Consider the following 15,560-nt stretch of genomic DNA (forward strand, 5'->3'; position numbering starts at 1 on the left):
ATTATATTATATTATATTCCCTGTGGCGCTAGGCTAGGCTATGCTAGTCAGCGTTTCTGATGAGAATGATCCCGGATCCGGGATGGGTAGTCCAGAAAGGTTTTAAGAGGCATTAGAAGAAGACAAACATGTATGTTACCAATTGAACGACATCTATTGCAGGATAAGTCATTGTTAAAGTTTACATAGCTGGCCATATATGGATGTTACATTTTACTTTATGGGTTGGTTATGTAAGCTTCTTCTAACCCATGGCTTTCTACTACATATAAAAATACGAGTAAATTATGTCTTTACATTAAAAACCGAAGTCTATCAGAATTCCAGTCATTCCAACAAATGTTATAGCCCTTGGAAATATGGAAGTATAGATTAGCTCATTTGTTTTTCCTGAGCATGGCCCCAAAACTAAGGACTTATTAGCCAGGCCTACTCTGTTGTTTGATTTTGTTGTCATGGAGGAATGATTGGGTTCATTGATTTGAGTTGAAAAATAAATTATACGCTCATGGAATGGCATGCTTTGCCAAGAGTGTGCAAACTGTCATCAAGGCAAAGGGTGGCTACTTTGAAGAATCTAAAATTTAAAATATATTTTTATTTGTTTAACACTTTTTTGGTTACTATATGATTTCTTATGTGTTATTTCATAGTTTTGAGGGCTCCTGTAAGACTCTGCATCTCAGTGCTAGAGGCGTCACTACAGACCCTGGTTCGATTCGAGACTGTATCACAAGGCCGTGATTGGGAGTCCCATACGGCGGTGCACAATTGGCCCAGCCTCGTTTGGGCTTGGCCGGGGTAGGCCGTCGTTGTAAATAATAACTTGTTCTTAACTGACTTGCGTGTGCAAACTTTTGACTGGTAATGTATATATAATTTATAAATCCAAAAATAGATGTAGCAACTACAGATTTCCGCTTTAAGTCTATCAAAAGTGTACAAGTTTGAGCATGTGTCCATTAGGCCTATGGATTTTTTTTGTCAGCATGAATTAGATTGAAGAATAAAAGCTCCACTTTTATTCCATAGTCTGGGATCCGCACTAAACAGCTTTTACAAGAGTGCATTTTTCTCTGGCTGTCCACTGGTTTCAAAAACAAGGATTGGTAGGCAGCTTAAACTTCTAGAATTCAACCATTATTGGGTTCAAATACACATTTAGATTTGTGAACAGCCATCCACAACAACCACAATCCGTAAACGCAAATAACTTAATGAGAGAGTAGTAGTGTGATTCACATCAATGCGCTATGTAGATATCAATAATAAGTGATATCCGTATCGCCGTAGACTACACCACTACTGTCATCTTTACCTCCAAGTGTTTATTCAAATTGGATCATCTTCGGATGCCGACAGCAGTCGCACCATTGGAAGACATAGCTTGGACTGTAGCCTACAAAAGCCTATTCCTGCTCTTTTCCCGCGATCCATCACATTTGGTCTGTCATCATAGTGGTCTCTGACTTTTGGTCAGACTCGCTCAGGTGGAACAAATTTAAATGTGCGCCTTTTTTCAATGCTGATTTGAAAGTCATTGAGTAAACAGAGAAGTGTCAAATATTGTTTTCCGCAAACAACCTTTCTGAATTTAAAACTAATCCTCGAAGTAAATCATCTAGTTTTTCAAAAGTATCGGTAATCTGATTGCAATAGTTTTGCTGGTAATGTAACGGATTACAGTTCCCGTTTTTGGTAATCCCTTACATGTAATCCGTTACTCTCCAACCCTGTAAAATAGTAAAATAAAGAAAAACCCTTGAATGAGTAGGCGTGTCCAAACTTTTGACTGGTACTGTATATCAAGCAAGTATTTTTATATTCCACAGAGTATTATCAAATGAACAGTTCTGTACAGATAATGATCAGACTCACGTTACAAATGCTGGTTAACAATCCAATACATTTAGTTTAAATTGTTTCACAAAAGTAGTGCGCTAGTCTTTTACTAGTCCTGTATTAGCAGACCAATATAGACTTCATCAGCACAGGCAAATGGCTGCTGCAAGAAAACGTACGCAATCTGGATTTGAAGATGTGATAGACGGGAAAACAAAGATTTTCAAAGACAGCGGCGAGAAGATACACATTGCAGCTCTGATCCTAGCTAGGGGAGGCAGTAAGGGGATCCCCCTGAAGAATATAAAAGTTCTGGCCGGTGTCCCGCTCATCGGATGGGTTCTGAGAGCTGCCGTGGATTCCAAACAGTTTGACAGGTGATTCAGTTCAATCTACAAATGACTTTCCAATGTAGCTACAGTATATGGATTTGCTCTGAGGCTGTTAATAATAATTAGCTGCACCAAATGCATGTGACATTCTTGTTTTGCGTGCACGGATAATACTGTTCATCCTAGTGATAAAGTCTATGTTGTCTATGATGATTGATGCGTCTAGTCATATCGGTACATTATTAATTGTTTGTGTGTGAATATAAACCCATGTCAAATTCGTATTGAAATAGTTTGTCAAGAGGATGTTTGAACATTTGCTGTCTCTGACTTTGTCTTGGCTACGCAAGACCGGATTGCATTGATGTAGACTACTTGCAGTGGTGTACTTAAGTAAAAATAGTTTGCAGTACTACTTACGTCGTTTTTTGTGGTATCTGTACTTTTACTTGACTATTTATATGTTTGAGTACTTTTACTCCACTACATTCCAAAGGAAAATAATTTACTTTTTACTCCATCAATTTTCCCTGACACCCAAAAGTACTCGTTGAATGCTTACCAGGACATGAAAATGGTCCAATTCACACACTTATAAAGAGAACATCCTTGGTCATCCCAACTGCCTCTGATCTGGCAGACTCACTAAACACAAATGCTTAATTTCTAAGTCATGTCTGAGTGTTGGAGTGTGCCCCTGCCTATCCATAAAATTTTTAAAAAATGTTTTAAATCATGCCATCTGGTTTGCTTAATACAAGGAATTTGAAATTATTTATACTTTTGATACATAAGTATATTTAAAACCAAAAACTTTTTAGTCTTTTACTCAAGTGGTATTTTATTTGGTCACTTTTACTTGAGTCATTTTCTATAAAGGCATCTTTACTTTTACTCAAGGATGACAATTTGGGTACTTTTCCACCTCTTCCTACTTGTTACAAAGCCTGAGGAATCAACTTCTTCAGTTCTTTCTCCCACCAGTGTGTGGGTATCAACTGATCATGATGACATTGAGAAGGTGGCCAAGGCATGGGGAGCTCAGGTTCACCGCAGGAGCCCAGAGGTGTCCAAAGACTCTTCCAGCTCTCTCGACACTATCCAGGAATTTGCCCGATTAAACCCAGGTAAGGGGTGAATCTCAATTGTAATTTCCTTGATTCCTCATGTCCTCACTCCTTGCCTCCTTCTCGCTCGAAATGCATTAGAGGAGGAGATCTGAGTGGAAGAACTGCAAATCTTCTGCTCCAATGTGCTGGGAGAAGGAGACAAGGAGGGAAGTGTGAGGAATCAAGACAATAGAATTGTGATTTACTCAATGGCATAGCAACAGGGAAGTATCAACGTTTGTTATAATTTATTGTGACAAAACCACACCCTCCTTGATGCTTCACTGTCTTTGTTAGGACTCGTAGGCAGCGCTTTGTTATAGATGCCAGCCATTAATGGAAAATATGCAGAAGAACATATTAGCTAGACTACGGCTCTGGGGCGATATATATCAAGCATCTCAGAGCAAGAATACTGATCTAGGATCAGTCCCGCCCTGCCCATGTAGTCTTATTCATTGTGTTCTTTGAGGCAAAACTGATTGTAAATCTGTAGTCCTCCTCTGAGACACTTGATACATACGACCTCCAGGGCCATAGTGCCTGCTGCAGGTTTTCATTCCTGCCTTTTAATCAGAGCCTGAGAACCACTTGCTGGGAAACCAGATGTACTGTCTGACTCACCACTCTCCAGCCAATCAGTGACCGTTCTTGTCTAGCTAGGTAGAAACAAAACCAGCACGACTGTCATCAATGAAAATGTGTTGTCTTTTAGTTCAATTTCTAATCTAAACATAATCCCAATCCGAGTAAATTGTTGCATATCAAGTATAAACAGAGTTTCAGTTGATAGTTTATTGATAGTGTGAGAGTGACTATAGACAACCCATGAATAGGAGATTATCCAAATAATGTGGGACTCACTCCGTAGCTACAAATGTCAACAGTGACCATATAGGTTTATCCATATCTCATATGATATGACCATCTGATTAAATAATGGATAAATCCAATATCTGCTGTGTTGTGTTGACTTCCTCCAGAGGTGAATGTGATCTGTCACATCCAGGCTACGTCTCCCTGCTTGCACCCCTTCCACCTGAAGGAGGCCCTGGAGTTGATCACCAATCAGGGCTTCACGTCTGTCTTCGCCGTGGCCCGACAACACCAGTTCCGCTGGCAGGAGGTCAAGAAAGGAGGTATGGGATAGCCATGTGTTATGTTTAGGGACTTCCAGGATAGCCTTGTGTTATGTTTAGGGCCTTACACGTAGGTTTGTTTTCCCGGAAAAAGATTAACCCTATTCCTGGATTTAAAAAAGGTAAATGGAGAATCTCCATTAAATTCTTTGTAGTCTAGGATTAGGCTTAATCTGTGCCTGAGGAAAAGCTGTCCCAGGAGTTTGCCCTGGCCACATCAACATAGCCAGGAATGTAACGCTCGTCGTTGGTGGAAGGAAGAGTGGACCAAAGCGCAGCGTGGAAAGTGTTCATGATATTTATTTACAAGAAACACTCAAACCAAAATAACAAATCCAAAAACGAAAGCGAACAGTTCCGTCAGGCACAGACACTAAACAGAAAATAACACCCCACAAAACTCGAACGGAAAATCACAACTTATATATGATCCCCAATCAGAGACAACGATAGACAGCTGCCTCTGATTGGGAACCACACTCGGCAAAACAACAAAGAAATAGAAAGCGTAGATTTTCCCATCCGAGTCACACCCTGACCCAACCAAACATAGAGAATAAATAAGGATCTCTAAGGTCAGGGCGTGACAAGGAAAAACTTGAGTGACCTAGATATGTTGTATTTGAAAATACCTACCCAATATAGCTTGTTGTAAAATGCTAATTCTCAATGATAATGAATTGTTTATATAGTGCCTTTCACAAGCACAATACATGGAAGTCATCCCATCCACCACCAATCACTGTGTATCACAATAGAGAGATGAGGGGTGATTAGACAAGTACGTTTTTTTCTCCTCTGGACCAGGAAAATCTAATCAAATCAAATGTTATTGGTCACACACATATTTAGTAGACGTAACCTTTAAGGGCTAGGAGTCCCGCTAGCAGGACAACTTCCGGTGAACCTGGAGGGTGCGCAATTCAAATAAATAATCTTAACAATTATGGATATTAAACATTTAGGTACATATAAATGTCTTATATCGGTTGCAAGCTTAAATTCCTGTTAATCTAACTGCACTGTCTGATTTACAGTAGCTATTACAGCGAAAACATTCCATGCGATTGTTTGAGGACGGCTCCCCACATCAAAATATTTTTCCACCAGCACAGGTTTCATAAATTCACAAATAGCGATGAAATATTGAAAATCTTCCTTTGATTTGTCATTCAAAGGGTCCCAGCTATAACATGTAGTGTCGTTTTGTTAGATAAAATCCTTCTTTATATCCCAAAAAGTCAGTTTAGTTGGCGCCATTTTTGAAGTTACAAGCCTGAAACCTTGAAAATAGACTGCTGACACCCTGTGGAAGCCATAGGAATAGCAGGGAGCTAATTTTCAGTATGACCTTATACTTGCCATTCTAAGAGGATGCTCTCTCTCTCAAAAAAATTCAGGTTGGTTTTTCTTTGGATTTTCTCCTACCATATCTATTGTGTTATATTCTCCTACATTATTTTAACATTTCGACAAACTTCAAAGTGTTTTCTTTACAATGGTACCAGTTGTATGCATATCCTGGCTTCAGGGCCTGAGCAACAGGCAGTTTACTTTGGGCACGTCATTCAGGCGGAAATTTAGAAAAAAGGGGCCTAGCCCCAAAATGCAGATGTAGCAAAATGCATGTGTTCCAAACTCCAAAAGTGAAGTAGTATCTAACAATTCACAACAATACACACAAATCTAAAAGTAAAAGAATGGAATTCAGAAATATATAAATATTAGGGCAAGCAATGGCTGAGTGGCATTCACTAAAATACAGTAGAGTACAGTATAAACATATGAAATGAGTAAAACAGTATGTAAACATTATTAAAGTAACTAGTGTTCCATTTAAAGTGACCAGTGATTCCATGTCTATGTACATAGGGCAGCAGCCTCTAAGGTACAGGGTTGAGTAACTAGGTAGTAGCCGGCTAGTGATGGCTATTTAACAGTCTGATGGCCTTGAGTTAGAAGCTGTTTTTCAGTCTCAACTTTGATGCACCTGTACTGACATCGCCTTCTTGGATGGTAGTGGGGTGAACAGGCAGTGGCTCGGGTGGTTGTTGTTCTTGATTATCTTTTTTGCCTTCCTGTGACATCGGGTGCTGTAGGTGTCCTGGAGGGCAGGCAGTGTGCCCCGGTGATGCATTGGGCAGACTGCACCACCCTCTGGAGAGCCCTGCGGTTCTGGGCGGTGCAGTTGCCATACCAGGCTGTGATACAGCCTGACAGGATGCTCTCAATTATACATCTGTAAACGTTTGTGAGGGTCTTGAGGGCCAAGCCGAATTTCTTCAGCCTCCTGAGGTCGAAGAGGCGCTGTTGCGCCTTCTTCACCACACTGTCTGTGTTGGTGGACCATTTCAGATTGTCAGTGATGTGTACGCTGAGAAACTTGAAGCTTTTCACCTTCTCCACTGCTGTCCCGTCGATGTGAATAGGGGTGTGCTCTCTCTGTTGTCTCCTGAAGTCCATGATCAGCTTCTTCGTTTTGTTGACATTGAGGGAGAAGTTATTTTCCTGGCACCACTCCGCCAGGGTCCTCACCTCCTCCCGGAAGGCTGTCTCGTCATTGTTGGTAATCAGGCCTACTACTGTTGTGTCGTCTGCAAATGTGATGATTGAGTTAGAGGCGTGTGTGGCCACGCAGTAATGGGTGAACAGGAGTAAAGGAGGGGGCTAATTACGCACCCCTGTGGGGCCCCTGTGTTGAGGATCAGCAAAGTGGAGGTGTTGTTTCCTACCTTCACCACCTGGGGACGGCCAGTCAGGAAGTCCAGGACCCAGATTCAGACCTAGGGCCTCGAGCTTAATGATAGTATTAACCATAGTTAGAACCTATTAACTAATATTGATTATTTTGCTCTCTCCTCTTCAGGTAGTGTTGCCACCAAGCCACTGAACCTTGACCCGTCTAACAGGCCCCGGAGACAGGACTGGGATGGAGAGCTGTGTGAGAACGGATCTTTCTACATTCATACCAGAGCGACAATAGAGGAAGGCCTGCAGGTAACTGGCACTAAACCCCATCGGGGCCCATACTCACAAAGTGTTTCAGGATAGGAGTGTTGGTCTAGGATCAGTTTTTCCTTTTCTATCATTATTAATAAGATCGTATGGGCAGGGAGGACCTGATTCTAGATCAGCACTCCTATCCTGAGACGCTTTATGAACACTGGCCCTGATGTGTATGTCTGCTGCTGGAGGTGAACCCTATTTTCCTCAGGTGATCAATAATGTTTAGTCACAAAAGACACACTGAGAAATCGACTTACTGATCTATAATTCTAGATATTCTATTGTCAACTGCCGTTGTTTCAAATGATAATTGAAATCCCCTTTCTCTTGCATTGTCTTTCTCAGGGGGGAAAGTGGGCTTACTATGAGATGCTGCCAGAGTACAGTGTGGATATTGATGTGGATATCGATTGGCCCGTGGCAGAACAGAGAGTACTGAGGTAGTCTGAAGTCACTGACTCAGAGCTTCACGTTCTCACGTTCTCTCTCTCTCTCTCTCTTTCACTCTCTGTGTTTACTTGAACAAACTTAATCGGTGTCCCTTCCACGGGACGGTTGAGCTAACGTAGTCTAATGCGATTAACATAAGGTTGTAAGTAACAAGAACATTTCCCAGGACATAGACATATCTGATATTGGCAGAAAGCTTAAATTCTTCTTAATCCAACTGCACTGTCCAATTTAATGTAGCTATTACAGTGAAAGAATACCATGTTATTGTTTGAGGAGAGTGCACAATTTTGAACATGAAAAGTTATTAATAAACAAATTAGGCACATTTGGGCAGTCATGATACAACAGTTTGAACAGAAATGCAATGGTTCATTGGATCAGTCTAAATCTTTGCACATACACTGCTGCCATCTAGTGGCCAAAACCTAAATTGCAGCTGGGCTGGAATAATACATTATGGCCTTTCTCTTGCATTTCAAAGATGATGGTACAAAAAAAATACAAAAGAACAGTTTGTTTTTTCTTTGTATTATCTTTTACCACATCTATTGTGTTATATTCTCCTACATTCCTTTAAAATGGTACCAAGAATATGCATATCCTTGCTTCAGGGTCTGAGCTACAGGCAGTTAGATTTGGGTATGTCATTTTAGGCGAAAATTGAAAAAAAGGGCGGATCCTCAAGAGGCAACACAATAAACATTTATGTAACACAGAGGAGTCGTTATACAAATGTATTTCCCTGTGTGTTCTGGTATGACAACTGCTTGGCATTCGACCGCAAGGCGCTACGAAGGGTAGTGCATATGACCCAGTACATCACTAGGTCCGAGCTCCCTGCCATTAAGGAACTTTATACCAGTCGGGGTCAGAAGAAGGCCCTAAAAATTGTCAAAGACTCCAGCCCTAAATCATAGACTGTTCTCTCTGCTACCGCACTGCAAGCGGTACCAATGCACCAAGTCTGGAAACAACAGGACCCCCAAGCTATAAGACTGCTAAATAGTTAGTTAAATAGTAAACCAATAGCTACTTGGAATATCTGCAATGACCGTTTTTGCCCTAATGTCTTTTAACTCATCACATACGCTGCTGTTACAGTTTATCTATCCCGTTGCCTAGTCACTTTATCCCTACCTATATGTACATATCTACCTCAACTACCTCGTATCCCTGCACAATGACTCGGTACTGGTACCCTGTGTATATAGCCAAGTTATCATTACTCATTGTGTATGTATTACTTGAGTTAATTTGTACTTTTTTTTCTCTCTCTGCATTGTTGGGATTGGCCCGTAAGTAAGCATTTCACCTTTAGTCTACACCAGTTGTTTTACGAAGCATGTGACAAATAAGATTTGATACAATTGTATTTGATCTGTTCCTCTCCAGGTTTGGTTACTTTGGCCTGGACAAACCTGAGGTGGTGTGTCTGCTGCTGTGTAACATCTCAGGCTGTCTGACTGACGGCCGCGTCCTCATCTCTGTCTCTGGAGAGGAGATGATCTCTGTCAACACCAGAGATACCATGGGTATCCGCATGCTGCAGAGAGAGGGGGTGGAGGTACGTAGACTGTAGATATAGAACATATAGAACATACACCAGAGAGGGAAAAGAGATACAGTACAAAGATAATGCGACGAATACTGATGATTGAAGATTGACGTAGATTCATTGGAATTTAAAAGATCACATATGGTAACAGCAAATAGTGACAGACAGGCTTTACTTTATTTTTTACAGTTGAAAGAGAATCCCAATCATGTGATTACTGCTTCCACAAATACATGTGTTGTCTATGTTGTAATAGGAATTTCCAGGTGAACAAAAAGGACAGCGTTGGTAAAGTCAATCAAAAATATATCGGTTTTATTACAAGTTGCAAAAGGGAGACACCATGCAGCCCAGAAGCAGAGAACACGTCTAACTGACCTCTTGGAGACGGGGCCTTTCTATCCTAATCAGACAGCACCAAATGTTCTGTAAACACCAGCCGAGAGGCTTGTAGGAAGACAAAACAAAAAGGCAGCAACTGTCAGCTGCTACAGAATCACAGTGTTCACAGGTTGTCATCAATACAATGCAACAGTGAATAATCAGTGTGTCCTTGTACTTCCAGTCTGGCGTCAACTACTATCAACAGATAGGAGAATAATCCATAACATTCAGTATCAAGTCTAGTGACCATCAACCTGCACCTTGAGTATCACAAACACTGGAAATCATGTGTATTACAGGAACTCAAAATATACTAAACATTGTGTTGATCACTCTAAACTAAAGATGAACTTTAGTCATCTTAAATTTCCCAATTACATATGAAGAAGAGGAGGCAATTCATTGTTTTGATAGTGAAGTTACAGGTCATCCATACTCAACAGGGGCGGCAGGTAGCCTAGTGGTTAACCGAAAGGTTGCTGGATCGAATCCCCGAGCTGACAAGGTTAAAATGTGGTGATCTGTCCCTGAACAAGGCAGTTAACCCACTGTTCACCGGTCATCATTGTAAATTAGAATTTGTTCTTAACTGACTTGCCTAGTTAATTTAAAAAAAATAGGCGGACTGTGATCTGGACCCAGAACGGGGTCAGTACGGACTGCGGGTTCTGACCGAGTTTTTAAAATAATAATTATATGAATATAAATACAATTTGGGGGGAGGGGGACATTTTGTTAGGATTTGACTCATGGTATGATCTGAACACACATAAGACATGGAAAATGTGTAGAATTGCGGGAAAAGAGTTTCAAAACTGCACATATTTCTCTCTGCCAACAAGAGGGGTGCGAACAGTTTGGGGTTGCGAGGTAGAGGTTTGTTAATATGCTGATAAATGACAATATCCATCCGAACCTTTGCCATCTAGGAAATGTGTGTGACCGGACCTTCTGAAATAGTATTAGAATATAATTACTTTATTTTTCCAGAAGACACTTTAGTTGTGGCAAGTCAGATAAGATAAAGATATATAGTAAACAAAAAAACGGCAACATTCACACGACAGATACAAATTCTTACAAGGTATATATACACTTAGTGTACAAAACATTAAGAATAGCTGCTCTTTCCATGACAAACTCACCGGGTGAAATATGATCCCTTATTGATGTCACTTGTTAAATGCACTTCATTCAGTGTAGATGAAGGGGAGGAGACAGGTTAAAGAAGGATTTTTAAGCCTTGAGACAATTGAGACATGGATTGTGTGTGTGTGCCATTCAGTGGGTGAATGGGCAAGACAAAAGATTGAAGTGCCTTTGAACGGGGTATGGTAGTAGGTGCCAGGCGCACCGGTTTGTGACAAGAACTGCAACGCTGCTAGGTTTTTCACACTCAACAGTTTCCTGTGTGTATCAAGAATTGTCCACCACCCAAAGGACATCCAGCCAACTTGACACAACTGTGGGAGTCAACATGGGCCAGCATCCCTGTGGAACACATTCGACACCTTATAGAGTCCATGCCCAATGAATTGATATTAGCAACTCAATATTAGGAAGTCTGTTCTTAACGTTTTGTGCACTGTGTATATATTAGATAAATATAAGTCACAAACATCTGATTTCATTTAAAAGCCATGCTATAAAAAAAATAAACCTCTGTTAGATACCTGAGTCCAGCACAATAGCCAAGTTACTGTCTGCCCCTGGTACATCTAGATAAGCCACAGCTCATCACTGAAACCACCACCCATTAAACACTCACAGGCCACTATTTACTCTAGCTGTCATGTGTATCAAGTTTCAGGAGAAGACCCAGATGCAGATAGTGTCGAAGTAACAAAAGTCTATTCCTAGAACAGGGGGCAGGCAAAACGACAGGGGGCAGGCAAAACGGGTCAGGCAGAGGTCAATAATACATTTTTTCAGTTTTACAGCAAATTTCCTTCAATTCTACACATTTTGCAATAAGGTGGAGGTAAATGTTTGCTGTTTTTTAATGATAACTGATGATCCATCGGCCCACCTCGGTCGGTAGTTTGTCCATGCTTACCACAAGTTTAGAAAGCTGGCTGCTAGACTAACTTAACAATCTTTTTCTAGTTACTGACTTGGGCTAATTGAGTGGCTGCTGAGGCACAACCAAATTTTGAAATTGTACCTTGTGTATTCTATTATTCTAACTCTCAACAGGAAGTTGAGACCCCAAATGAGACCCCCCCCCCCCCCCCCCCCCCCCAAAAAAAGCACAAATCAGAGCTTGCATAGAGAACTTAGACAATAAATCAAGTGTTTTATGCTGTCTCCTCCAGGTGATCCTGATCTCGTCCAGTGAGGACCTGACCAAGGCCTTGGCTGACAAGCTGTCCCAGAGGACGGGCTGCGAGGTCAGACAGCTGGGCAAGGACATCCAGGGTGAGGCCAAAGCCATGATGGACGACAGGGATCTGGACTGGAAGGAAGTCGCCTATATGGGTAAACTCACTATTCTTTTCACTTAACTGACTACTACTACTTACTACTCACTACTAATAATAATATTACTACTACATTTACTTGTTTAGTGATCATTTGTAAAGTGGCTCTCTATTTGCCTTCTGCATGTAAGTTAGGCTACCACTGCAGAAAACTACTGGTATTGTTCTGAGTTCATGTCACTGTCAGTCAATTAATATTTATGGGCAATGTGAGAAGGGTGATGTCAGCTGTCAAGTCCTGGAGAAATTGAGATTCAATTTAAAATGAATCAATTTCTATACTGAACAGAAATATGAACGCAACATGTAAAGTGTTGTTCCCATGAAACATGAGCTGAAATAAAAGATCCCAGATATTTTCCATACGTACAAAATGTTTATTTCTCTAAAATGTTTTTTTTTTGTTTACATCCCTGTTAGTGAGCATTTCTCCTTTGCCAATATAGTCCATCCACCTGACATGTGTGGCATATCAAGAACCTGATTTAAACAGCATGATCGTTACACAGGTGCACCTTGTCCTGGGGATAATAAAAGGCCACTCTATTGAATGTTTATTTCTCCACCATAAGCCGCCTCATCTAGCACATCCAACCGCCCTCACAACCGCAGACCACGTGTAACCACGCCAGCCCAAGACCTCCACATCCAGCTTCTTCACCTTCGGGATCATCTAAGAACAGCCTCCCGGACAGCTGATGAAACTGTGGGTTTGCACAACCAAATAATTTTTGCACAAACTGTCAGGAACCGTCTCATGGAAGCTTATCTGCTTGCTCGTCGTCCTCACCAGGGTCTTTACCTGACTGCGGTTTGGCGTCGTAACCGACTTCAGTGGGCAAATGCTCACCTTCAATGTCCACTGGAACGCTGGAGAAGCGTGCCCTTCACGGACGAATCTCTGTCTTTATTTCAATTGACTGATTGCCTTATATGAACTGTAGCCTCAATTGTTGCATGTTGCGTTTATTTTTTGTTCAGTGTATGATTTCAGTAATTCATTTTTAAGATTTTAAGATAAACCCAAAATTCTAAACTATTCATTAAAAAAAATATATTTCTATGATTTCCTTAAATCATGTGTTTTAGCAAATTTTTTTCATGTGTTTTTGCAACATACTAATCATCCTATGAATACTTCCAGAACCACCTTATGGACACTTTAATAGATAAACAAACTCAACTCATTCCATCCCTCCTACAGGTAACGATGCACCAGATGTTGACTGTCTGAACCTGGCTGGGCTGAGTGCAGTACCCCGGGATGCCCCAGTGGTAGCAATCAATGCTGCTAAATACTCCTGCCACAATGTTGCAGGCCTCGGGGCTGTGAGGGAGTTTTCTGAACACATCCTGCTGCTCAAGAAGAAGGCCAAGTCTTAGATGGAACAGGACCGCATCCACAGACATGCATTCTAAACTCTAGAATGTGTTCTGAAGTCAGAGAGACACATTCTAAACTCTAGAATGTGTTCTAAAGTCAGAGAGACACATTCTAAACTCTAGAATGTGTTCTAAAGTCACAGACATGCATTCTAAACTCTAGAATGTGCTCTAACTCTAATCTGGCTCAGATATGTTCTAAACAAAGAGTTGCATTCTTGAAGCCTGAGTGCCAGTCTGTTTTTGCTCACTTGCCAGCTCCTTGTCACTCCAAACATATTTGGCATTACAATTCCAAAAAGAGTTAACTAGAGAGCAGAAACAGACTGGCACTCAGGCTATTTTATTCTAGACTATCAGACAAACCTAAACTCATGCCTGTGCTAAAGATTAGGCTAAATGACCTTGAAGCTTATTGACAATTCTCAATACTTTCTCTGGAGTATTTACTCACTTTCAGGCACTTAGCTCAGGCTGAGGTGTTTTTTTACAGGTTGTCAGATCGAGGTAGTTTTGGTTTTACAACTCCAAACCATATAAACTTGAATGCTTATTGGATTTAATCATATTTGTGTAGGAGGATGTGGCGAAAGTGAAAAACACCTCATAAACTCAGCAAAAAAAAAGGAACGTCCTCTCACTGTCAACTGCGTTTATTTTCAGCAAACTTAACATGTGTAAATATTTGTATGAACATAACAAGATTCAACAACGGAGACAAACTGAACATGTTCCACAGACATGTGACTAACAGAAATTGAATAATGTGTCCCTGTACAAACACCCAGTATCAAGGGTGGCCACCAGCTGCATTAAGTACTGCAGTGCATCTCCTCCTCATGGACTGCACCAGATTTGCCAGTTCTTGCTGTGAGATGTTACCCCTCTCTTCCACCAAGGCACCTGCAAGTTCCTGGACATTTCTGGGGGTAATGGCCCTAGCCCTCACCCTCCGATCCAACAGATCCCGGATGTGCTCAATGGGATTGGGATCAGGGCTCTTCGCTGGCCATGGCAGAACACTGACATTCCTGTCTTGCAGGAAATCATGCACAGAAGAGCAGTATGGCTGGTGGCATTGTCATGCTGGAGGGTCATGTCAGGATGAGCCTGCAGTAAGGGTACCACATGAGGGAGGAGGATGTCTTCCCTGTAACGCACAGCATTGAGATTGCCTGCAATGACAACAAGCTCAGTCCGATGATGCTGTGACACACCGCCCCAGACCATGACGGACCCTCCACCTCGATCCCGCTCCAGAGTACAGGCCTCGGTGTAACGCTCATTCCTTTGACGATAAACGCGAATCCGACCATCACCCCTGGTGAGACAAAACCGCGACTCTTCAGTGAAGAGCACTTTTTGCCAGTCCTGTCTGGTCCAACGACGGTGGGTTTGTGTCCATAGGCGATGTTGTTGCCGGTGATGTCTGGTGAGGACCTGCCATACAACAGGTCTACAAGCCCTCAATCCAGCCTCTCTCAGCCTATTGCAGACAGTCTGAGCACTGATGGAGGGATTGTGGGTTCCTGGTGTAACTCGGGCAGTTGTTGTTGCCATCCTGTACCTGTCCCGCAGGTGTGATGTTCGGATGTACCGATCCTGTGCAGGTGTTGTTACACATGGTCAGCCACTGCGAGTACGATCAGCTGTCTGTCCTGTCTCCCTGTAGCGCTGTCTTAGGCGTCTCACAGTACGGACATTGCAATTTATTGCCCTGGCCACATCTGCAGTCCTCGTGCCTCCTTGCAGCATGCCTAAGGCACCCTTTACAATGAAGATATGTGAAGTCATTTGGATTGTTACGAATTATCTTTGAAAGACAGGGTCCTGAAAAAGGGACATTTATTTTTTTGCTGAGTTTATCAAGCTGTGCA

At 41.7% G+C, this 15,560-nt stretch overlaps 1 protein-coding gene across 1 annotated transcript; it reads left to right on the forward strand.

The window, feature by feature from the left end:
- The first annotated feature begins 1,998 nt into the window (after positions 1-1,998).
- Positions 1,999-13,683, forward strand: LOC120035151 (N-acylneuraminate cytidylyltransferase-like). The gene is made up of 8 exons (XM_038981959.1): positions 1,999-2,219; positions 3,159-3,301; positions 4,267-4,422; positions 7,289-7,419; positions 7,774-7,868; positions 9,274-9,445; positions 12,136-12,298; positions 13,505-13,683. The coding sequence occupies exons 1-8, from the start codon at positions 1,999-2,001 to the stop codon at positions 13,681-13,683; spliced, it is 1,260 nt and encodes a 419-aa protein (XP_038837887.1).
- The last annotated feature ends 1,877 nt before the right edge of the window (positions 13,684-15,560 follow it).

Source organism: Salvelinus namaycush, chromosome 42 (assembly GCF_016432855.1).
Source record: "Salvelinus namaycush isolate Seneca chromosome 42, SaNama_1.0, whole genome shotgun sequence".
Taxonomy (NCBI): domain Eukaryota; kingdom Metazoa; phylum Chordata; class Actinopteri; order Salmoniformes; family Salmonidae; genus Salvelinus; species Salvelinus namaycush.